This window comes from Camelus dromedarius, chromosome 3 (assembly GCF_036321535.1).
Source record: "Camelus dromedarius isolate mCamDro1 chromosome 3, mCamDro1.pat, whole genome shotgun sequence".
Lineage (NCBI taxonomy): Eukaryota > Metazoa > Chordata > Mammalia > Artiodactyla > Camelidae > Camelus > Camelus dromedarius.
In genome coordinates, this window is record NC_087438.1 from 51,010,053 (window position 1) to 51,036,008 (window position 25,956).

The 25,956-nt window shown below is 42.6% G+C and overlaps 2 protein-coding genes and 1 non-coding gene across 4 annotated transcripts in view; 1 reads left to right on the top strand and 2 right to left on the bottom strand.

Annotated features, from left to right (window-relative positions):
* Nucleotides 1-1,716: 1,716 nt before the first annotated feature.
* Nucleotides 1,717-8,485, bottom strand: ZBED3 (zinc finger BED-type containing 3). Its single transcript, XM_031446992.2, has one exon. It carries the CDS (start codon nucleotides 8,483-8,485, stop codon nucleotides 7,847-7,849), a length of 639 nt encoding a protein of 212 aa, XP_031302852.2. The 3' UTR covers nucleotides 1,717-7,846.
* Nucleotides 8,441-25,956, top strand: part of PDE8B (phosphodiesterase 8B) — a 283,468-nt gene continuing 265,952 nt past the window's right edge. Inside the window, exons 1-2 of one of the 2 annotated variants that reach the window (XM_064481744.1) lie at nucleotides 8,441-8,521; nucleotides 13,342-13,433. In XM_064481744.1, the coding sequence (XP_064337814.1) occupies nucleotides 13,425-13,433 (9 nt within the window). In that variant the 5' untranslated portion in view covers nucleotides 8,441-8,521; nucleotides 13,342-13,424. Of the gene's footprint in view, nucleotides 8,522-13,281; nucleotides 13,434-25,956 lie in introns of those variants that run through there. The other variant, XM_064481716.1, reaches the window with a different exon arrangement.
* Nucleotides 11,096-11,233, bottom strand: LOC116152397 (small nucleolar RNA SNORA47). The gene has a single exon (XR_004136033.1). It is a non-coding gene; the product is annotated as a small nucleolar RNA SNORA47 (small nucleolar RNA).

The following is a 25,956-nucleotide window of genomic DNA, read 5'->3' on the forward strand; positions in this document are numbered from 1 at the left end:
TCCCCATTTTATTGATGAAGAAACTGGATTTCAGAGAGGTTGAGGCGATTGCCAAGGTAACACCTAACATAGGTGGTTGGAAAGCTTAGATTTTATATTTCAACTTGTGGACTAATCATAACATTTGAGGACTCTTTTTTTGAAAGCTTAGATTTTAATTCACATCTGACTTCAAAGGCTCAACCAACTCCTCACATACACCACCCAGCCTTCCTAGTCACTCCGATCCTAGTCAGCCCACAAATTTACCAATGTTCTCAGAACTACAGAGGCCTCTGACTGCCCCCTAGAGGCACCCTCACCTTCCAGGTATCTTTCTCAGGAAGGTCTATGAGCACTGTCTGCATTGAGCAGAAGACCAAGATACAAGGAGGAAAGATTTGGACCCCCAGTAAAGTGTTGATTTCTGAGGAAGAGGGTCTCCCCATCAAGCACATGCCTTTCTCACAACCCCCAGACATGGACGAGGCAATATAATGCTGTGATAGGCAGAAAATGTCTGCCATCCCCCCCCACACCCCAAAGTATCTACATCCTAATCCCCGAAAACTCGGTACATTACCCAGCAGGGGAGAATTAAGATTGCAGGTAGAGTTAGGTTGCTGCCTAACTGAATTTAAGATAAGGAGCAGGTGCTTTAAATGTGGACGAGGGTGGCAGAGTGGTGCATTGTGAGAAAGACTGGTCTTTGCTGGCCTTGAAGATGGAAGGGGCCACAGCCACAGAATGTGGGCAGCCTCTGGAAGTTGGAAAAGGCAGAAAATGGATTCTCTCCTAGAACCTCTAGAATGGAGCACAGCTTTGCCAACACTTTGAGAACAACTTCAGACTTCTGACCTGCAGAACTGTAAGATAATAAATTTGTGTTGTGTTTAGCCACTAAGTTTGGGGCAATTTATTACAGAAGCCGTAGGAAACTAATAAAGACTAACCTCATTTACTCTGGGAAAGTTGCATTGCTTACCTCAGCACCAGAACTCTTGGATGGGAAAGAGCCAACATTAACCCAAGCACTTCAGCAAGCACTCAGGCCAGGATACAGAGGTCCTGGCACTGGTGAAGAGGTGGACTGGAAGAGAGTCATGGAAGGATGTGCAACTGTTTGGTCCCAGGTCTAACCAGCATCCTGGATAGAGCTTGAGCCTCCAGTCTGCCACTTACTAGCTATGTGGTCTTTAGCAGGCCACTTCACCTTGGTGAAATGTGGCGCCTCCTTGTAAAACACGGACAGCTTATACCTGTCCTGCCTGCAGGGTGTTGTGAGGGCAAAAAGTATGGTATGGGAGAGCATGCTCATTACCACATACACATTTTCACTTCTAGGTAGTGAATCGTATACAGTTGGTACCTCAGTTCTGTGGAAGAAAATGTGTGATAGACTACTATTTTTTTTCCATATTGCATTTTATTTTTTTTATTGAAGTACAGTCAGTTACAGTGTGTCAATCTCCGGTGTACAGAACAATGTCCCAGTCATGCATATACATACATATATTTGTTTTCATATTCTTTTTCATTAAAGGTTATTTTAAGATATTGAACATAGTTCTCTGTGCTATATAAAAGAAACTTTTTAAAAATCTATTTTTATATATGGTGGTTAACATTTCTAAATCTCAAACTCCCAAATTTATCCTTTTCCTCTCCCTTTTCCCGGTAACTGTAAGATTGTTTACTATGTCTGCGAGTCTGTTTCAGTTTTGTAGATGAGTTCAGTGTCTTTTTTTTTTTAGACTCCACATATAAGTGATATCATATGGTATTTTTCTTTCTCTTTCTGGTTTACTTCACTTAGAATAATGATCTCCGGGTCCATCCATATTGCTGCAAATGGCATTATTTTGTTCTTTTTTATAGCTGAGTAGTATTCCTTTGTATAAATATACCACAACTTCTTTATCCAGTCATCTGTTGGTGGACATTTAGGTTGTATCCATGTCTTGGCTATTGTATATAGGACTGTTATAAACATTGGGGGGCATATTTCTTTTCGAGTTAGAATTCCCTCCAGATAAATACCCAGAAGTGGGATCATATGGTAAGTCTATTTTTATTTTTTTGTGGAATCTCCATATTGTTTTCCATAATGGCTGCACCAGCTGCATTCCCACCAGAGTGTAGAAGGGTTCCCTTTTCTCCACATCCTCTCCAGCATTTATCACTTGTAGACTTTTGAATGATGGCCATTCTGACTGGTGTGAGATGATACCTCATTATAGTTTTGATTTGCATTTCTCAATAATTAGTGATATTGAGCATTTTTTCATGTACCTATTGGCCATTTGTATGTCTTCATTGGAGAATTGCTTGTTTAGGTCTTCTGATTGGGTATTTGTTTTTTTCTTATTAAGTTGTATGAGGTATTTATATATTCTGGAAGTTAAGCCTTTGTCAGTCGCATCACTGGCAAATATTTTTTCCCATTCCGCAGGTTGTCGTTTTGTTTTGCTTATGGTTTCTTTTGCTGTGCAAAAGCTTGTAAGTTTAATTAGGTCTCATTTGTTTATTTTTGCTCTTATTTCTATTGCCTGGGTAGACTGCCCTAGGAGAACGTGGCTAAGATTTATGACAGAGAATGTTTTGCCTATGTTTTCTTCGATGAGATTTATCATGTCTTGTCTTATATTTTATAAGTCTTTAAGCCATTTGGAGTTTATTTTTTGTGTATGGAGTAAAGGAGTGTTCTAGCTTCATTGATTTACATGCTGCTATCCAGTTTTCCTAAGACCACTTGCTGAAGAGACTGTCTTTTCTCCATTGTATATTCCTGCCTCCTTTGTTGAAGATTAATTGACTGTAGGTCTGTGGGTTTATTTCTGGGCTCTCTGTTCTGTTCCGTTGATCCATGTGTCTGTTTTTATGCCAGTACCATGCTGTTTTGATTACTGTAGCTCTGTAGACTACTATTATTTTTAATAATAAGCATGCATATGTGACTTTCAACATCTCAACCTGCAGTTAGCAAGAAAATCTGAACAGAGCAACGGATTAACTCAAACGATAATGGATGTTTCACTGTATTTTATGTGATCGTAGCACGTTAGAGCCGAAGAGGACATTAATGAGCACCTCATCCTTTTTCCAGACAAAGGAGCAGACTTAGGTTGTGGAAAGGTAGGAAGATCCAATCTTTAGAAAGAATTCCCTAATGAGTGTATGGCACCAAAACAAAAGCCCAGTTTTTATGAATCCCTTCCAAGACGTGAAGGACATGGGCAGCTATTTAAAGAAGAAAGTCAGCTCACAGCAAGCCAAGCCCATCGTTTCTCCAGCCTCTAAGGATGACAACTTAAGTGCATAAAGGACCCGAGCTCTTGGTTGTCATTATTCCATTTTGTCCCCTCCCCTCCTCCCTGCCACGTTTCAACCCAAAAAAGTAACTGATCACTTTACATCATGGCAGGCGTTCAGGAGCTGGGTTCAGGGCATTCTGCATCCCATTGCCAGCCATCTACCTTGCCACTGTGTGCATTGCTCTCAAAAGCAGCATCCTGGTGGGGCTATTAGCAAGCCTAGTCTCATACATCAGGGAAGCTCTGCCAGTGTACGCAAGGCATGTCACCATCACCCATTAGCAGTGACAACTCTCATTATAAGCAGACTGTGCCATAGCAAGAGAGACCGATGCAGGCCCCGGAGCCCACCTCTGCGCACTCAAATCCCAGTGCTTAGCTGACAGGTTGCCAGCTAAGCCAGTTGGTCCTAATGGCCCTTGTGCTTTGCCAGGTGAGCGGGCAGAAGCCCTCAAGGCCAAAGAGGCAGAGTATCTGATGAGGAGGCTGGAGCCAGGTAAGCCATCATAGCTACTATCTCCCCATACCGAACAAGGCACTCAGGCTCATTTTTCTCCTGTCAGATGATGGAGGTGGACAGGACAAGGGCTGACATTTCTTTCTAGGCTTTTCTGGAATTGCAGATTGTACCAGTTTTTGTGTTGGAGGTTTTGTTTATTTTAAATAAGGAAGTTGAATGCTGATAGGATTTTTCATTTGCAAAATGTAAGTAACTTTATTTTTTATTTTAAGAGTAGTTTATGTTTGATATAAAAAAAATTACAATACAAAAGTGTAAAAAGTGTGAAACTTCCACAACCAGCGCTAAGTCATCAGTCAGGCTAATTGGTTTCCCCATACCCTGACCAAGCTATGTTAGCCATCTTTCTTGAGGGGGCGGTTAAGACTGTAAAAATCAAATCTTTGCTTATTTTAATGGTTCTAACAACTGGTGAAAATGAAGGGTAGCATCAGTAGTTTTTTGTTTCCTTCCAAAAAGTCCAGATTCAGGTCTTACAGCCCAACTTACAAATCCACATGAAGAAGTTAAATTCCAATACTTAATAGAAATACCTTGTAGTGTTATATAGGGTAATATAAATATTGCAAGGGACAAAAGAATAAAATACATTAAAATGTTAATAGCAGTCTTACTAAGGCGGCAGAACTTTGGGGGATTGTATTTTTCGGCTGTTCTTCCTAGATTGGGGCATTGCATGTGTGTTACTTGTGTAATGAAAAAAGTAATTTTAAGAAAAGCATTCTTGATAATGACATGCTAGGTGATTGGATTCAAACCAGTCTGCCTAGTAACTGAAACTTATTAAATCTTTATTGACTAAATGGCTTTTAAAAATTATTACTGCTATTTTCGGGCTGTTTTTTTCTCTTAGGAATTCTACTCAGATAATTAAAGATAAATGAATAATTACATTAGTAATTTGGGGAAACTCAAAAATCTTTAAAACTTTGAGTGGGTTCAATGCCTCAAATAGTTACTGAGCAACTGTTACAGGCAAGGCATTGTGTGAGTAGAAGGATGAGTGAACTCCATCCCTGCTCTCAAGGGCTCAGTGTTTGGCAGGAGGTAAGACCCCAGAGTCACATGCTAGATGGCCTTTTTAAGGGTTTTGACATTACAAAATCCTACGAGAGTCCAGAGAAGTAAAGTCATCTCTGAATGGTGAGGAATCCAGGAAAGCTTCATGCAGCCAAGTTGAATTTAAGCTTGGTCTTTGAAAATGGATGGGATTTTTCATATTCAGAGATTGAAGGGGCTTTTTAAGTAGAGGAAAGGCAACAGAGGCACAAGGGTGCCAAGATCAGGACACGTCAGAAGGACAAGGAGACCATTTTGCATACAGCATGTGTAGGGGAGGGACAAATAAAACTGGCCTGGAGGTGAAGAAGACTTGGATGTGAGGCCACAAGGTCAAAGCCAGTAGATGATGGGTGATTGTGGGTCATTTGAGCAGGGAATATAATCATTGTCGGCCTAGGACTGTTCCTTTGGCCAAGTTGAGTGTCAGGTGGGGGACAGTATGGGAAGACAAGGATGGGAAGATGAATCCCAGGTGAATGATAAATGGGGCCTGAGCTTGGCAGGTGGCATCAGAAAAAGACAGGTGTGATAATTTGTAAAAATAGACGCAGTAGCCTAGGATTCAACGAGACTGGTGTTAAAGTCCCACCCTGCCTTGACATTACTTAGCTCCCCTGAGCCTGTCTCTTCCTCTACAAAATGTGCATAAGAGTAATTAAGGGTTTGCCACATGGTAGGCAGTTATTCTTGTAAAGCGTCTTTCAGCACAGCTCTGGCACGGTGAATGCTCAGTACATATTAATGTCATGGATGGTATTACCTGGAGTTGGAGCTAGAAAGAAAACAGGTGTCAGCTCGGTGACTGAGTAACAAGAGAGACCGTACAGCAGCTAGGAGCATGGCATTTGGAGGTCGAGACTGGATTTGGATCCCAACTCTACTATTTACAACCGTAATCTTGTACAAGCTACCTAACCCTTCTCTCGGTTTCCTGAGCTGTGAAATGGGAATAGTATTAATACCCCACAAGGAACTGCTAAGGAAATAAAGTGAAATAATACATTTAGATGTACCTGATACATTTTAAGAGCCCAGTAATTTTTAGTTATTGGATGAGGGCTGGGGCTGCAGAATTGAATAGATTTACCCCTCCCATCTGCAGTGGCAGGATACGTAAGTAGAGGGGGAGACGTGCTACAGGGGATTGGACATGGACAGACTGGGAAGAACACTCAGGCTGAAGGTAATCAGGAGTCGCTGGCACAGAGGTAATTGTAGCTCTGCAGGTAGATGAGTCAAGAATGAGTACATAAATTGGCCAAAGGAAACAATTAGATAAATCCAGAATACAGGACAGTCTATATAACAGATGTCTGGGACTCTCTCAAAAGTGTCATGGAAAAAAATAATAAGGGGGCTATTCTAGACTAAGAGAAACTCGCATTACAATCAAAAGTAAGGTATGAATCCTGTTTCATGCATTACTGGTTCCTGTTTTTTAGAAAAGATAAAAAGACACTCTTGGGACAATTAGGGAATTTTGATTAAGGACTCTATGTTAGAGGCTGTTGGGATAAACATGCTGAAATATTTAGAGAGGAAATGCCATGCCTGTTTGGGGTGGATGGAAGAAAAATAAATATGGCAAAATGTTATCAGCTGCTTAAGTGGAGGATATATGTGGGTATTCATTGTATTAGCTCTCCAACTTTTTCTGGATTCTTGAAAATTTTCAAATTCTCAGAAAAATAAGGAAAAAAGAGACCTGAAGAAAAATTATTTGGGAACCCATCTACATCAGGAAAAGGAATTCTCTGGACGAAAGGCAAGTTCCATCTACCAAAGGAGAAATTTCAAGAAGGGAGAGAATAAGCAAAGTGAAGGCTGAAAAGAAATCATCATATGCAGCCGCTGGGAGACTGTAATGGCTTCTTAAGGGTCCAGTGTAGCATGGAAAGCTGACCACGAGTGAAGGAGTAAGGGATGCGGAGGAAGTACAGGCAGCAAGGACTGCTCCACACTCCTTGTTTGGGTGGTATTCAGTTGGGAGCATCCAGGCTGGGGAAGTCTTTCTTTTCAGTACAAGGGAGACTAGGCTATTGCTAAGAGGAAGAGTCTGAAGAAAGGGAGAGGAGGAGACAGGAAAAGGCCCAATAAAGGTGGAAGAGGAAAACAGGAGAGAGAAGTGGCCTCCGATGGGACGGATGCCTTCTCCTTTGGCCTGGGAACAAGGACTGTGGAGATGCTGGGAAGGAAGCTTCTCCCTAACAAGGAGGGATGAGGTCATGTCTTGCTAATAAGGTGACAGAAGGAGTAAGGCAGATAAGCAGGGAAATTTACCACAGTTGCCACTGGGTCTGAAACGGGAAAGATGGCGGAGGCAAGATAGGGTGCACTTGGTACTGCCAGGCAAGCTGGGGAGGGGAGTAAAAAGGTGTTCTCCGGGACTGCCTTTATAAGGCACAAGAAATGACAGGGTAGTGACCAGTCATGGAACCTCAACAGCCTACTGTTCAGAACTTGATGCTAGGCAAAGACTACTCATCAAAGATTTACTAAAGTAATGAGTACACTCTTCTTGGGTAAAAATGATTTATCCTCATTTCCGTGCACCCTCCGCCCTGGGTTGCCCTGGCTGGTGTAAAGGCACACAGTGTGATGGTCTTTGGTGTGTAAGGAAACTTCTGTCCTTTCAAAGTCACTAGGTACAAAGTGGACATGGCTCCGGGTGATCTAGGTTCACGGGGCTGTTGCAGCTCTCATTCCAAAGGCAGTCAGAGGAAAACCACGCCCTGCACGGATGTCACTGAAGGCCACCAGCAAAGACCGCTGGAGCTGCACTCCCAGGCACCCCAGAGCACCACAAGGAGTTAGTGATTTTGGGTTCTGCTCTGGCTTCCAGAGTGCTTCTCAAAGCCCCGCATTTGGTGATCTCCATTCGACAGGGCGGCAATGAGCCTGAGATCCCGCTCGCGGGTCCGCGGACCACACTTGGAGTAGGCTGGCCTAGTGGGGATGGAGTGGCCAAAACCTACAGGAGGACCTTCGTGATGACGTAGCCGTCCCTGTCCCCCTCAGGCTCCTCTTTGAGCGGAGCGCAAAGCCCAGCCGACGCCAAGGCCAAGGCGCCCTCGCGCCGGCTCACTTCCCGCAGCCGCGCCTGCAGCGCCTCCCTCTCGGCCTGCAGTTCCCGGCGCGCCTGGGCCGCCGCGCGCTCCTCCTCCTGCAGCGCCCGCCGCCTCCGCTCCAGGGCGCGCTCGCCCTGCTCTAGGGCCGCCTCGCGCCGCGCCAGCTCGCGCTCCCGCAGGCTCCCGCGCACGGCCAGCGCGCCCATCTGCTCCAGCAGGCGCGCCCAGTCGCCCTCCGCGGCCGCGGCGGGGCCGGGGGCGGCGGGCGGCGAGCGGCGGGCGGCGCTCTCCTCCAGCTCCCGCCGGTGCGCGCTCTTCAGGTGTTTCCACAGCGCCGGGGTGCCCGCGTGCCAGCCCGGGCCGCGGCCCACCTGTTCCCCGCACAGCCGGCAGGTGGCCCGGGGGCCCGACGCGTGGCCCGGGCGCGCCGGCGCCAGGTGGAAGTACCCCCACGCCTCGGAGTACGGTGCCCCCAGGCGGCCCGCGGCCCCGTCCGGCCCGCCGCTCTCTTCCATGGTCGAGGCCGGCTCGTCGCACCTCATTCTCCGTGCAGCGCCTGCGCACCGAGGGAGACCGGGGTAAGACGACCACAAAACTACACATGCACCCGACACGCACGCCCCGACACACAACTTCTAGGACTAGAGTTAGCCTGTGAAGAAACCATGCCTCCCTCTTAACCACAGGTAAAAATCCTGTGGTTAGTTTGCGTAGATACTTGCGTGTCTTTCTCAGTGTGTGTTACTAACTTGATTCCCCAGGAGAGAGAAATGCTAAAAATGTTTATTCTCTCTTTCCTTAGCTAGGAATTCTCTTCGAAATTCATTGGGTCCTCAGCTAGTAAATACTGAGACAAAAATTGGGAAGCCAAGCTTCTGATAAGAATAAGCTAAATTAGTGCCGTATGTACATATGAGTTTTAACTCGTCTCCTTTGAGGTCTTTAAAAAACAAAACAAAACAAAACTTGTCTTTTCTGAATAAGAGCAAGGCTTCCTGTTGAATTCTTCTCACGGTGTTGCAGAAGGAAGGAGCTTTGGGAAGGAGTGGGAGGTAAGTTTTAGGAATGAAAATTTTGTTTCATAGACTTTAGGGGTGAAAGTGCCAGGGCTGAGCAGCCTTTTAAAATTAGATTTCGAGGAGAGAACTTGTTCCAACATTTAAAAAAAACAAAAACAAAAAAACTTTGTTTTTGTGATTTTAAAAACAATGTGCTGATGAGAAAATTGTCAGTCCTAAAACCTATTCAAATGTTCTTAAAATATACACATTTAGGGAACAGCAATATCCAAAGCAGCCTTCTAAAACTTTTACCTTCACATTAGATGGTGGGCCATGTCCTGAGGGCCTTGGGGGGTGGGGGTCTCTGTCACTGCTCAGAGTTTCCAGCCAACCCAAGTTCTCAGGTAGGAACACTGCAGTGTGACTTCTGAGTTCTGTAGAGCCATCAGCACACAGTGCTAGGAGAAAAATTCAGAGGGCAGGCAGCAGAGTAAAAGAAATTCAACTAAATAGCCTTAAAGGTAGATACTAGAAATACTGGCTAGTGCCATGTCCCTCCGGTGTTCACTATTCTGACCTTCTTATAGGTGCCCCAGTCATAAAGTTAGTTTCCTATATGGCTCATTCCAACTAAATGGCCCTCTCTATATATTAGCAAGATAAAAAAACTTGGTCAGTTCTTTTAATGAAGGAAGAAAAATAAAGAGAAGTAATAGCTGCCTGCTTTGTCCAACAAATAACTGTAGTTAAAGGGATCTAAGCACAACTCAGTGACTATCACTGCCAAGTCCTTTCTAGTAAGAAAACGTTTCCCACTGTGATAACCTGTCAAACGAGGGGGAATAGAAAAAGTGAAGTTTCTTCTTTAAAAAATAACTTCACAAAAGGTCAAAGTGTGATTCTAGACAAATGTGCTTTGAAAGTTTAAAAATAATAGTAAGAGACAGAATTGGAGCTCTTCTGAGAACTTATTTCAGGGGGAAAGATTCAGGCCAAGGTGGGGGGATAACGCACAGTGAGATAGCTAGTCTCCTGCTGTCAGGTTTTGAACCAGCAGCAGGGGAGATAATGAAGTTCCAGAATCTCTCTTATTAAAGTCAACTAGGAATGACTGAAGACAAAGATGAGAACAGGAAAAATAAGTTTCTGCAGTAGTATTTAGTGTTTAGTAATTCAGTTGCTAATAGTCTTGTTACAGATGTATCACAATCTTCTAAACCTCATTATTCTTCCCACCAAGGAAGTCCACTTGAGATCAGGCAGGACATTTAACAGAGCTCTCAAATTTTAAAATAAAGAACGAATTTACCAGAATCATCAAACAAGATAAATACGAAGCTTCTTCTAACTAAAGAAATAGCTATTTACATATCTTCTGATATCACAGGCATTGATTTGAAAATGGTCACTCATGATAATTAGTATAAAAGATCTTTAGAAATGAAAGGCTGTATTTCCCCCAAGAGATTTATTAAATCCCTAAAGTCCCCAAAGCCAAAGTGGTGGGATGAGTAGGGGGGTTACAGACCACCTCCAGGGTGAACTTTTTTATGGTTAGCAAACATTATGGTTCATAAACAGAACCAGATTTTAGTCTAACAGATGTTTTTTGTTACCCAACTTTACCTGGATTTTTTTCTACTTTTTTCTTTTTTTTTTAGAATTCTATTGCTTCTACAATAAGAATCTTATCTTTCCAGAGTACCTTTTTAAAAAATTACTAGACATACACAAAAGTGGAGAGAATAGTATTATGAGTCTCTATATTTACTTTATAAATGAAAAGAGATTTAAACTTTTTATATAATAGTAAGACCATTGCTTTACATTCTGATACACTCTCTTGAGCTGGGGGTTGAAAATTGTACCTAACCTGCAGACTCTGCTACGTGTGCCAAAAAGTCTAAGAGTAATTATTACTGATGTGCCCCTAAAAGTGCCAAAGGTGACCAATTACTGTCATGCTTTACCTCCCTGCAAGAGGTCTCTGGGTTTCTTCAAAATCTGGGGTGGCCAGAGGAGTGCCACATCCAGGAGTGCCATCTGTTATAAGACTTAAGGTGGCAACAAGGATGAGAAGCACTGATTTTGATGTCTTAATCCTCTAGAGTCAGTGGAGAGCCTAATCTGAGCCAGGGATAAGCAACACCACAAGTGTCGGCCAGCAGAGTGCTGCCCCTCTGAGGCCAGCAGAGGGGCATCCTCTGTCTTGGCAGGCCTTCGCTCTCGGAGGTCTTAACCAGTGGAAGGCAGCATGGTTCAGAACTGCCTCACCTTCTCAGTCCTCCGACAACAGCCACAATCTGACTCAATAGAGCCTTCTTTTCAAACTCCATCTCTAAAGAGTGACCAGCAGTAACTGGCCACGAGTCATTCCCAGCAGAGCCTTCCTAGAAGCTCTGCTAAGCAAACCCATTTCAACCATCCCTATGGTGCAGAGGGAGAGAAGCTCCTCGTCATCCACCTGAGCTTGGAAGAGAAAGAAGTCTTAGAATCTTCAGCCACAACCCCAATACACAAAGAGCTCTTACAAACTGAAAAGAAAAAGACCAACAACCCAACAGAAAAATGGGCAAGAAATAGTGAGTAGGCAAATGACCCAAGAGCAAAACCAGATGGCCAGGGAAATGGTGAAAAGATGCACAACATCACTTATATTCGGGGAAATGCTGTTAAAGTAACAACAAGGTCTCATTTTAGATCCATCAAGACTAACAAAAATGAAGAGGTCCGTCAGGCAAAGCTGGAAGGGGGCAGAGAAAAGAGTATGTTCATGCATTCCTCATGGAGATGTGAAGGCTTTTAGGAAAAGCAATCTGGCTATTTCTATTAATTAAAATAGATATAATCAGGGATGCCACTCTTGGGAATCTATTCTGCAGAACTAAAAGCACCAATACATAAAGTAACATGTATTAGGATGTTTATCACAGTATCACTTAGAATGGCAAAAAAACTGGAAATGAGGGAACGCCTATCAGTGGGAGAATGGCTGGGTAAATAATGTGTGGTCACCCCAGGGAATATTATGCAACCATTAAAAAGGATGGATTGGAGCTCTGCCAGATGACCTAGAGGCATTTCTGGAGAAACTGTTTAAAGAGAAAAGCAAGATGCAGAAAACTGTGTATAATTTGATCTCACTCTTATTAATAATATGTAGATCTGTATGGGATATATAGATTAAAGATTTTGTGTGTGTGTGTATATATATGTATATGTATGTGTGTGTGTGTGTATATATATATGAAGAAAAATAAGAAGATACACTTATTTAGGGTGTATCCGAGGGTGGCAGCTGTGAAGGGGGAAGAGGTAGACAAAAGGCAAAGACAATGGTCCTAAGAAAGCAGGCACATGATCATGTGTATACATTTAGGTAGAGTATGTATGTGATGGGGTTTCTACATAAATGAAAGATAATTTTATAAAGCAATCCTCAGGCATGTGCGCTCAGGCAGGGGTAGGCAGCCTCCACTCTGGGGACTGGAGGGGACACTGCATTAAGTGAAATGAGCCCCAGCTCACCGAGAGTCTCTACATCCCCATCTGTCAAGGGGAGTGATAAGATTAGCTGTCCCTAATAAACAGGTGGCTGAAATCAGATAATGCAAATGATGTCACTCCTGGCCTTTCCAGTGCTGTATCAATTTAAGGCATGAACAAAAGGAAGCTCCCAGTATGTACTGTTCATATGTGTCCACATGAAGATCTTAGTGGCTAAAAGGCAGTGCTGTTTTTCTCTTTAGCATGCTGTTAATTAATAAAGGAGGTAGTTTAAGTTGGAAGAATTCTCTTGGGGATTTTTAAATACAAAGAGCAAATAAGAAAGAACCAGATCCATCTCCTCACTCCTGACCAAATTTATTTTCACGTCCTCAGCTGATCTTCATGCAAATGAGGTTACTCATCACTCAGGTAGGAAATGATAGGGAGGCCTAGTGAGCTGGAGTCCTGTGATAGGCATTTCTTTCTCACCAAGTACCCCGCCCCAAACCTAACATCTGTTAACTGGTATGGTTAGCTAACAATACTAGCTACTATATATAAAACAGATAAATAATAAGTTTATACTGTATAGTACAGGGAACCATATTAATATCTTAGTGACTCATAATGAAAAAGAATATGAAAATGAATATATATGTATATGTATGACTGAACTATTATGCTGTACACCAGAAATTGACACAGCATTGTAAACTGACTATACTTTAATTTTTTTAAAAAAGTAAAAAAAAAAAAGAAAGAAAGAAAATGAAAAATAAGAGCTCCCTTAGTTGTTCTTAAACAATTTTTACATGACCAGAAAGTTGCTAAGGAATGTGATTATTTTATGTCCATTCACTCCACCCACTCTTTCATTCAAACTCTCCTTGTGTGTGCTTGCTGCCCAGGATGCCAAGAGAAGCACCACATAGTCACTGCCCTCTGGAAGCCTGCCATCTGTGGGGAGAGATGCTTGAAGATTCTGACACCCATGGCAAAGGTCAGAGCAGTGTTTATTCACGAGGAGTGGGGAGGGGTGGGCTTGGCGGCTCCAACACAGACGTTTATGCAGACACACCTGCTTAAGTATCCTTTCTCTTCCCCACCTTGCTCAGTACCAGACTCGCTAAAACACAGCACCGTTAGTGCTGACTCTAACAAATAAATGTTCCAGGTCTTTAGTTGTCTAACTAGGCTTCCAAGCTCATATTCTAAGTAAAATTTCTTGAAGCTAAATAAAAGCACTGCTAGCACGAAATTAATTTAAAAATGGAAATCTTGAGTCCAATTTCAGGGGAAAAAGAATGAAAAAAAGTAGATTTTGGTTATTTCATGGGAGGGGAGAGAGAGGTATTTGATGTACGATGCCTCTGAATTGTCCTATGTGAGTTTTATTCTGGTATCCACTATCTGGAAGGGATGGTAAGTCTAAGCTGGTAGAAGATAAGACATTCGCATTAATTACCTCTGCATTTGAAGTTCTTTGAAGAAGTTTTATTCTTCTAAAAACTTATCACAGTAAAATTCAGATTCGTCAGTATGATCTCCCTGAATACCAATATAGAGAATAAGGGAAGAGATCAGAACCTGGATGAATAATTTGTGTAAATATGGATGGTTACACACAATGTATGACTCTAACATTGAGAATCATCCTACACACCACCCACAAATGTTGATTTTATTGTTTTATACCTATGCTTGTAGACATACAAAATAGCAGGCAGGCTAAAGGCCAGAGAACCAGACAATGTTCTCAAAAGGAAATAACAGGTGAGTGAAAGCTCTATTTATCCTTCCACAGTCTAGGCTACTCACTTTAGTTGGATTAATCCAGCAGAATTATAAACAAATATGTGTTGGTGAGCTTGACTGCATCTTAGGTGAGAAATTCACACTAATGTGAAATCCACACAGACTGGTGTGAAAACACTAAAAACATTTTTATCCACCAGTAACTTGTAATCAAAGCAGAATATAATAATTAAAACAATTAGCCTGACAACTGAGGTATCAGTGAAACCACAATTCATGTTACCTATCCATCTCTGTTGAAATATTAATTTATTGCTGTGTATTAATCTATTTATAAACAGATCCAGACAATTAGAAAAATTAGTCTGGAATCACCAGGCTGAAGGCTTAGATGAAATAAAAATGCTTCCAAATTGTAAAGTATTGATACCTGGGTTAGGGAATAAAAGGTTAAGTGTGAAAAAAAATCTGGAAAAATGTTACAAATGAACTGTATAAAATGTATTGGACCCACAGCCAATTATCTGGTAAATCAGAGATGTTCTCTAAATGTCATAAGCCAAATTTTTAGATACCTCTACCATTAGCTAAAAGGCTGGGAAACACTCTCTCTCTCTCTCTCTCTCTCTCTCTATATATATATATTTTTTATTTAATGAAAATTGTGAAGTGTTCTATCCTAAAATGGACCTTTATTTCAGGTCTATGCTATTTTATTTAATATATATGTTCCTAAAAAGAAGGGTGTTGATCTGTTTTTATCTTGTGAAATGCATAATTTAATCTGAATTAGAGGGATTTAAAGCCACCCTACTCTGAGGGCCTTTTTAACACAAAGATTTTTAAATTAAGAATTACCTAGTTTTGGCTCTTGGTTTTTTCATACATTGTTGTATATTTTTTACTGGCGGTTGCCTCAAGCTATTTTTGGCTAAAAACAGTATATAAATAATTACATTCATGAGAGTACAGAAAATGACTACCCTGATTATGTCACTGTATTAAGCTATTTCTGCAGTAGTTTTTCTTAAACACCGTATGTTTGTAGCCTTGACTAATTCAGCAGTTCGGATGGCGGCAGGTACTTATTTTTTTCTTTCAACTTTGCTTGGTAAGGTTTGGGCTGTTTGGTTAGTTTAAGTAGTTGTAGCAAACTGCTCCTGTATGCTCTGGAGGGATCAGAAAATTCCTTTGTTTGAGCACTGTGGGAGTGAAGGTGGGGGAAGGGGTCTTTGTCTGAGTGTCTGGCTTGCATTCGGTGTCTCCCCGAAGTGGGAAACATTAAGAAAGTCTCAGTTAGAGAAGAAGTACCCAACCACTGGCCTTGTTAAAGGACTGACTACAACAGGCAGCTTTAATAATGAGAGAGCACATGATTTTCAATATTCCTGAATAACTTTTTTGAAGAGAGACCGTAGAGGAGGAGCAAAAATGCGATGCAGAAAGAAAGTAAACGGGGCCTTTATGCGGAATCCCGGGTCCAAATGCATCTTTTACAGTAGACACCCTGACCACGACCAAGGGCACGCCCGGCACCCGGGGCACCAGCAAGTCTGCGGGTCTGCGGTGGCCGGCTCCTCTGCAATCTCCGAGGCCTGGGACTAGGCCCCGGCTCACTCTGCCGCCCCCAGCCCCAGGCAGCCTCCTGCCCCCAGCCCAGCTGGATCCCGGACCCCGGGATCCCGGGCCTCCTGGTGGGCATGCGCCGCCTGTATCTTGTATCTCATAGCTCGTATCGTATCTCGCATCTCGCAGCCCACACTCACCCCATCACCCCCGAAGAAGCAGGAGGAGAGCTGCGAGTCTAGGATCGCCGATCACCTCCAAGATCCTCGCAGACATTTTGTCCTGTGAGGAAACCTCCGGGCGAGTCCCCCTTAAAGACACAGCGCTCCATTCCTACGGCTGGAGGGAAAGGAAGGGAAGGTAATGCGTGACCTGTAGTTGACAGGGCTGGCAAGTCACTCTCAAACCACTCAGGTCCGCAAGCAACAGACTTGTGTTTGCCACGGTTTAAACATGATGCAGTAGTTCAGTGATTTTTAAAACTGGAATTATGAATGTGTATCTTTATATTAATCTTCCAAGACCTGGATTCCTGGGCTTGAGTCTCTGAGTGTAATTTTTATCCTTTCAGATTCAAGGTGTGTGATGGCACAAGTTTTTAGGAAAAAATCACCTGAACCAAGGTTTGGACAGATAAAAGTAGGGCTCACTGGTGTTCACTAAAACTTAGTTAACATTAGCGTGGTGTATCAGTCAGTTTGTGGTGGATTATGCTGAGGTAACAAACAACCCCTCCAACTCAGTGACTTACAAAAACAAAGATTCATTTCTCAAGCACATTATATCTGCTGTAGGAAGCTTTGGCTCTGCTCTGCTCCACCAGTGTCCTTGATTCCAGGCTCCAGGTTGAAAGATCAGCTTTTTGGGAATATGTTCATTGTGTACTGGAACCAACTTTGAGGGAGGGGGAGCCCTGATTTGTAGTATATGCTATTTCCATGATGGATTTCAGGCTACTAACTGTTTAACAAATGGCTTGCCAAGTTTCTGGGAATGTAACAATCAGCTCTTAAACACCACTGGCACATGCTGCTCTTAAAACTGAAAATAGCTCCCATGCCCCAATTCTCACATTCTATGGACCAAAGCTAGTCACATGATAAAGCCAAATGTCAGTGGGGCCAGAAAGTATAGTCCTCTCCTAAGGAAGCCCTGCCAATCACACGACAATGGGCAGAGATTGTATAATCCTTTTAAAAGAAGCAGAGTAAATAACTGGTTAAAATAATACCTTATGTACTTTGGTTCAAGCAATTTTTTTTAAACCTCATTCTTTCCATAAACCGAAGTTTCAAAGTCCATTAATGGAGTTTCTCTTTACCATTCCAAGAATGGTTTCAGAAGAAGAAACTTCTTGGATGTCTTCAAAGGGATAACTTTGCAATGTGAAGATTAACTGTTAGGTTACTACTTTTCTTCTCTCCTGAAAGATGTCCATACTTAACAGCTGTGGACATCTGATTAAAAGAAAAGTACCTAGTAAGTATAAATGAATCAGATTAAAGCCATCTCTTATTCATGGTTTAATCTGTAAACAAATTTTAAAATTTATTGTACCCGACAATCCTTTTAAACAAGAGGCTTTTTTACTTTGAGTACCTTAAAAATCCATTTGGCCTTAAACTGACCATGTAATGAGATCCATGGTATTTTCATTAGTTCTCATTGGTGCTGGTTGTGGGCAAAGCACTATCCTAAACCTTAGAAAGAATCTTCATTCAAGAGGCCATTCCTGCCCTCAAGAAAATTACACTCCAGTGAGACGATAAGACAAATGCAACTCCAGGAAGAAAGTGAAAAATGCTGTAAGAGGAAACCCTCAAGTGCCACACTAAACTGAGAACAGCTGCATCTTCTTGAAAGTGGCAGCATTTAACCAAGACCTAAAAAAGGGTAGAATTGGAACTCCTGGAATTATGTTTATTATGCTTGCAAGGTGAGTTTGGGGGATTTTTTTTTTAAGTCCAGAGAAAGGGATCCTGTCTTTTCTGTGTTTAATTCAATGCTTACACTTTCCTGTAATCTGAGATCTCTTTCTTTGTAGTTTTTAAGTTTAAATCAAATATAAAATACACCTAAAATGTCTAATAACTCTTCTTCTTTGCTCCACACTTTCTTCAAATTTCAGCAAGAAAAACACCCTTAGTTTTTAACTTTGGTAGTAGCAGTTCCCCGAACCTTCATGCTGCATTTAACAATGAATAAATAAGAGGATCTCATTTCTATCCTCTGCCCTGGAAGTTGGCAAAGCAGAAGGACCTGTGTTTCATTGCTATTGCAGAATATTTACTCTCCAGATTCTTGCCAGAGATGATAGCCTTGAAATCTGCTGTCTAATCCTTATCAAAAACCTAGCTTGAGGGAATTATTTATGGAGATTGCTTCGAAAACGTGAAATTATAGGGCTGTGTACTTGGACCACACTCTTTTGGTACATTCTTATGTGTGTTTTTGGTGTGTAGTTTTCTTTTTTGGGGATGTTTTTGTCTAGTTTTGGTATCCAAGTAATATAGGCTTATAAAATGAGTTGAGAAGTATTTCTTCCTCTTTGATTTTTTTGAAAGAGTTTGTGAAGAATTTGTCCTAATTCTTCTTTAAATGCTTGGTGGAATTCAACAGAAAAACCACTTGGCCTAAGTTTTTCTTTATGGGTGGTTTCTTAGATTACTAATTCAATCTCTTCATTGGTTATAGATCTACTCAGGTTGTCTTTTCCTTCTTGAGGCAGTTTTGGTAGTTTACTTTTTCCTAGAATTTGTCCATTTCTTCCAAGTTACCTAATGTCTTGGTGTACAGTTGTGCATAGTATTCTTTTTTTACTTCTGTAAGGTTGGTAGTAATGTCTCCCCTTTCCCTTTTGGTTTGTATATGTGTTTTTAATGAACTTTCTCTCCGGTCACACCTTCTGCCTTCTGTGAGATACTTTGTAGAACATAGCTGCATAGCATTCATTATCGGAGCCAGTATCATAATGTCATCGACCACAGTCATCCACTGTATGCCACAGTGTTTTTTCTGTAGGACCGAGAGAGAAGACCATTCTCTGATCTCTCATGTCATGGACAGTTCTGCTTCCTGTGAACAAATGGAATCTTTAAGATCCTTTGGGCACTGTGGCTCTTCACATTTTTCTTCTCCTGGGGTTGTAAAGTGCCTCGTAAAGACATTGGAGCACTTTCTGGCTGCTTTTCTTAGCCCCACATTTGCAGTTTCTGTTAACGTACATGCAGTTGAATGGACTGTCAGAACCAAACCTCTGTGCTGTGGGACACACTACGAATGTTTATGTCTCCAAGTAAGGACTACTGTTTTCTTACTGCCACATCTTGAAGGAAAGAAAGGGGGCGGGGGAGGGACAGAATAGAAAAGGCAAAAAAGTGGTATGAGCGACAGCAGGGCAGGCCTTCCTGTTCTCACTCGCCCACAGGGCCCCTCGCTGAAGCTTATGCTTGGAAAGCAGACCCGGCAGGAGGAGCTGTGGGAGGGGGCAGGCGACCCTGCACAGACAGCCTTGTCCGGCTGCTGCTCCACTGAACACTTGCTCAAAGTGCTGGCAGGGCTGGGGGGTCTGTTTAAAGGCCTGGTGGGACTGTGAGGGTGAGGACCTGGAGGCTTATCTCTCTAGAGGTCCCTGTCTCCTGCTGTGGTCAAGGTTGATATGACCTGACCCTGGTGGTCAGACATTCCACACAAGTTCAGAAGTTCTTACTAGCTCCTTTTGCCAAAGGAAAAAGACAGACTTGCACAAAAGAGCTGGTTTGGCTGTTTTCTGAGATAATTTAAAAAAATAACACCAACCAACAAAACCCTTTGATTTTCTTTTGTGTCTTATTCTGCATTAGGGGGAAAGGAGACATTGTATGTGTGGTTTGTGGATATAAGCGGAAGCCCGCTTCACAGATGGAGGGTTGATCACCCCATCTTTAGAGAAGCCAGGTCATTACGCTGTGGCCTGTTGGCTCTGCCTGGGTCACCTTGGGATGATCCAGGCTGCCTGGATATGCGAGTGATTTAATTAATCCAAAATCTTCCCCTCTCCCTAACCGCATGTCATTCTCATTCCTCAAGTCACTACTTTCATGTATACTTCTTAAGATATATGTGCATGTGTGACTGAAACATCATGCTGTGCACCAAAAATTGACACATTGTAAACTGAGTATAGTTCAGTTAAAAAAAAAGGCTTCTTAGACCATACCCATTTGTCAGGATCTCTTAACCTCAATTTCGCTTGTCCTCCAAGTTAGTATCATGCACTTACACTCTGTTGCCTAGAAGCTTGCCTTGCCTTCACGGCTCAACTCTAATGATCCCAGTGGTAGGAGTCAGATCTCGTATTTTATGTATCCCCCCACCCCATACAGCTTAGCACAGTGTTGGGCAAATAATGGGTCTCAGTAATCATTTCCCATATAATTTCATTTGTGGTTTTTTTAGGGGGGAGGAGAATGGGAAAATTTTGCTTTTTATGTAGTTATAGACATATATATAATATAAATGTTTATGTTTTGTGTGTATGTTATTTACATATATACAATGTATAAATGAGATGAGACATTTATGTCTTGTGTGTATAAGTACACACATACACTTTTCTGTTATATTTTATGTGTTGCTCTTATGTTTAAAAACATTTTCCACATCCCAAGACAATAAAAATATTTAGATATTTAAAAAAAATAGGTCTCAGGATATATAATGGAGGGATTGAAAACTCAAAACGTATACCATGCCACTTTTATAAGGTACCTAGAGTAGTCAGATTCATGAAGACACTTTAGAAGGGTGGGTTCCAGGGGCTCAGGGGAGGCGGAATGGAGAGACAGTGTTTAATGGGCACAGTTTCAGTTTGGGAAGATGAAAAAGTTCTGGAGTTGGGTGGTGGTGATGGTTGCACAACAAGGTGACTGTACTCAATGCCAGTGAACCAACCTTTGTAAAAGGGTTAAAATAGTAAATTTTATGTCTCTTTTACTACCATAGACATACATTTTTTAAAAGGCGTGTACTGTAGAAATCCGAGGCTCTTCCCCGACTCTCCCGTCAGCCACCCTCCCCGGTGCGGGTGTGCAGAATCACTATCTACATGTGGATGAAATTTCCAGTTTGTTGGGCCTGCCGGGCAGGCTCCCGATCCTGGGCACAGCTTCCTGCTTGCCAGCTCCATTTTTTTAAAAAAAATCGGAACATTTGAATCAAGCTTTTAGATTTGTTTTGTGGTTCATGCCTACACGAGGATGGTGAGGGAGGAGTCCAGAGGTAGACCAAGCGGTGTTAGTGCTGCCCTCAGAGTGATGGGGAAAGGCCAGTGATGGTGCAAATGTGGGCTTGGTACTTAAGGTTGAAAACACTCGAACCTCATATTCTGTTTGGTTTTGTTTCTCATCAGTAGAATGGGGGTAATAGTCATACTTTCCTCCAGCGGGTTGTGATCAGGATTAAATGAGATGCATTATGTGAGATACCGGGACCTGCCCATAAATGGCAGCTGATAATTCTTTGATTTTGTGACTGCAGCTTAGCGTTGAGCAGAATGAAAGTAGACTGTGGGTCCCTCGTAGACCAACAGTGCCTTGTCTAGGATGGGTGACCCCTCCTGTAACAAATACCTGGAACGCACCAGCTTGGTGGCTGGAGGAGCAGCTGACTCAGAGGGTCAGAGGCCTAAGGGTGCTTTGTCAGACAGATTTCCCCTCTCAGCCCCACACGGCCTCGCAGCTCCTGGCTCATGGCCCTCTTTGTGTTTGCCTTCTTCAGTTTCAGTTGAAAAGATCTTGGGAGAGGACTCAAAGAGACTCAGCCTTGGCTGCCTTCCTCACCTGCTTGGTCAGGTGAAACCGGGTTTGTCCACTCTCGCTTGACCAGAGGTTGGCGCGGGGGGAAGGCAGTGAAGAGGACTGCTTCCTCTTGGAAAAAGGCGTGTTAGGCAGAGAAAAATGAGGAGCCCACCATGCACAGCACTTTGTGCTCTGGGGAGAGAAAACCAGCCACCGGCCCCACCCTCTGGGGTCCTGTTGCTTAGTGCCTGATAACCTACGTGTCATGGTAGCCTGTTTTCCTAGAACAGTTGCCTTCGGTTTCTTTTTTTCAGAGGGAGTTGAGCACATTGACCCTAAGGTTTTTCAAGTTGGCATCTAAAATCGTTTGACCTTGGTTTAATTTGGGAGGAATTTATCAGGTTGCAAAGATGAAACTAAAAAATGAAAATACTTAATGAAAAATACTTAAAATAAACTCAAGGCCACATTAACATTCAATCTGCCCTTCCAAACAGAAGCTGTTTTTACATTCCTATTTACTAGTATGATATACTATAGTTATTTTTCCCCATGACTCAATAGGATAGGATGATTTTCCCCTTTCTTCAAATAGTTCTCAGTTAGAATGTGACACAGAATTCCCATTTTCCCCATAAATTACATATTTATGGCACAGGGGAATAGCCGGAATGCTGTGTCTCTCTTAAAAGTACTTCTGTATTTGAATTACAGAGAAAATGACTAAATAGGATTCTGAACTTTGGGCACTCTTGATGGATCTGGGGCGGAGAGAACAGGACTCTGTGTTCCAGGTCTGCGTCCTTTTTGCTCTGAGCACCACCCTGAGCCTGACCGTGGCTGTGTGGACTGCTAGGTCTGGCAGAGGGCTGAGGGTAGGCTGGCAGAGCGGCAGGGAGCAGAGCTCATTCACGAGCGAGGTGCGAAAGGTGGAGAACACGGGCCAGACATCACGTGCCTGGCTTCAGCCCTGCCACGTACTAACTCTGAAAGCTTAGGGCCATTTCCTAGCCTCTCTGCTGCATTCGCTTTTTCCTGTCTAACCTGGCATAACAGGAGTGACACCTGATGGGTTATAGTAAGAAATGAGTGAGCTAACACGTGGAAAACTCTCACCATAGCGTCTGGCACAGAGTGAGCCATCAATAAGTGATGTTCCCAAGGGAGGTACAGAGACCAGTCTTCTCCACCACTGGAGAGACACATGACGGCCTGGAGGGTCCTCGGTGTAGCAGAGCCCCCTTTACAATCCTACACTGTAGGTGACAATTGTTTTTTAAAAGTAAATTTTAAGGGGGAGGGAGGGGATAGTTCGGTAGAGCACATGCTTAGTTAGCATGCATGTGGTTCTGGGTTCAATCCCTAGCACCTCCATTAAAAATAAATAAACAAACAAACAAACCTAATTACCCCCCAAAAAAAAATTTTTTTTAAAAAGAGAAAAAAATTAATTTTACAGTATAATTTATATACAGCGAAACACTTGCATTTTATGTACAGTTTGGTGGGTTTTGAAAGCCATTTAAGCACCACCTCAGTCCAGATACAGGATATCTCCATAACCCCCCAATATTTCCTTATATCCTGTTCAGTTAATCTCCCCTTCTTCCCACCTCCAGGCAACTGCTGGTCTGCTTTCTGTCACTGTAGAGAAGTTTGTATTTTCTAGAATTTCAGGTGTCTTTCTTTATCATAGTGCTTTTGAGATTCATCCGTGTTGTTGCAGTGTATTAGTGGATTCTTCCTTTTTACTGTTGAGTTTTCTTCCATTACACAGGTATACATGGTTTGTTTAATCATTCCCCTGTTGATGGACATTTGAGATGTTTCTGGTTTGGGGGTGTTGTGTATATTTTTAAAAGTGGCTATGTTCTGCAGTGAAGATATACAAATGGCCAATGGGCACATAAAAAATGCTCAGTATTGCTAATTATTAGAAAAATGCAAATCAAAACTACAATGAGGTATCACCTCACACCAGTCAGAATGGCCATCATTCAAAAGTCTACAAATAATAAATGCAGGAGAGGGTGTGGAGAAAAGGGAACCCTCCTACATTGTTGGTGGAAATTGGTACAGCCACTATGTAGAACAGTATGGAGATTCCTTAAGAAACTAAAAATAGACATACCCTATGATCCAGCAATCCCACTCCTGGGCATATATCCAGAGAAAACTCTAATTTGAAAAGATACACGCACCCCAGTGTTCACAGCAGCACTATTTACAATAGCCAAGACATGGAAGCAACCTAAATGTCCATGGACAGATGGTTAAAGAAGATGTGGTATATATAAAATGAAATACTACTCAGCCATAAAAAAACATTTATCTTATTTTTACTTGTTGTTTTACTGGCAAAATTTCATGCCCAGAGTTCAAGAAAAGAAGATGTTTATTGTCAGCAGTTCTTTTCTGGTGGTCATTATTGTTCATTTCAGTTCATGACTATTCAGGGCAGTCACCTCAGACCTGTAGGCAGGTGAGCTAGCTACAGCACTGGTGAGATGGAGCCTGGGCAGGGCTGGCCCCTGGCAGCTGTCAGCCCGCACTCCACCCTACGAATCAGTGTGGTTTGGTTGGTTGCTTGTGATTTATTTGTCTTCTGGGGGAGCATTTTGAGTTTTGTTCTAAGGCAGGGGCACAGACAGGGCAGATAGATTAATGATTCAAAGATGTGAACTGATTTTATAAAGTTCTAGTGGAAAGTCCTGGCCTGAGAGTCAGGACTCTCTGCCCTGCCACCACGTCATCTGCTTTTCACCTCTCTGGGTTGAAAGGGTTGAATGAGGCAGTCTCAATGATTTCTTCCGGTTCTGCAATTTAGTGGCTCTCTGTCTCATTATAAAATATAGGGGGTTATTATTACTGTTGTGATTTGTGTCCAGGAACAAGGAAGAAGCCCTGGTGACTTTGGCCAGTGGGGAGGGAAGGACAACAAGGCAGTTAAATATTTAAGCATTTTCTAAAGGCAGACTGAAGAGTCTTGTCCGCAGCCATTTCAGTGATGCTCACTCCTATCAGGATGGTGACCTTGCACCTCACTCCCAGGGCTGTGGGGCCTTACTAAGTTAGATTACAGAGGGTGGATGTGTAGTGGCTACCTCATGATATGTCTACCCTTGAGGCTTCTCTTGGACGCTTGGCTCAAGCCCACCTCTGCCTGGGAATTTTCTGTGGACTCAGCAGAGGCACAGACTGTCCTGTCCCTGGCCGAGGCGGGTACCATACCAGAGGTGAGAGCCTCTCCAAAGGTGTTCATGGATCACCGACATCCAGATCACCTGGAGGGCTCCCAGACTTGGGGAATCACAGTCGCAGGTCAGGGTCCAGGAATATGCTCATATACTGTTTGCCAGCAGAGACAGTGCATCCTGAGGTTTGAGCATCATTCTATTGGGACGATGGCCAAGAGAGTGAGAACATGAAAATGGTTCAAAGCTAATAAAATAGGAATGAATTACTAAATATATTTTACTGCTTTTGTTGTTTCATGATATCTTTAATTATTAAATGACCATTGTTTTGTCCTTCAAACGTGTCATTCTGCAAAATCAAGAGATGTCATTTTAAGTAGTATAAAGTACTGTAAGATAAAATAAAGTGATATGACTGATAATGATAAATTGTAAGGTGATGCTCATCACATGGAATCCATGGCCTGAATGAAAGGTTAGGGAAACTATAGATTTCTAATAAGAACCTCGAGCTTAATTAGTTGTCCTCTGATGAAGAGATTTGCACTGGGATTTGGCACCTGAGTTTAATAGCTAATTACAAGTACTGCCAATGAATAGTAGGTAAACTGTATCCCCAGTTTCATGTTGGAGATGTCACAATTGCTGTTTGTTGAAGGACAGTAAGGCAGAGGGAATGGATACCGAGCAAAACTTTCTTGGAGCATGCTAAGATGGTACTCTTAGGGTCAGAGAATGGATCCCAGTTGTCATGCACAGAATAAGATGGAATCGGTGGTTTCAAAGGACGTGCCATGTACCCAGTTGCCTTTGAATCACGGAGCCAGCAGGGACCTCCAGATGGCCCCTAGGTAACCCCCTTCTACTAGCCAAAATGCATCCAATTATTTCAGAAAATGCCACCTTCCCCTGTTCTTCCAATTCTGTCTCCCATTAAGCCCACGGTAACAGGCAGGGTTCCTATAATGTACCACATCAAGAGCATTTGACAGGATTCAACACCCTGTCATCACAGAAGTTCTCAGCCCTCTTGAAACGAAAGGGGACTCTCTTAACCTAATAAACAGCATCAACAAAAACCTTTCAGCTAATATCGTACTGAATGGTACAAGGTGAATGCTTTTCCCCTAACAGTGAGAAAATCACTTTGGCTGCAGAGTAAGGATAGTTGTAGAGAGATGGGCAACAGTCAGAAATTTAATGGCATCTAGGAGGTTGTTGCAGTAGT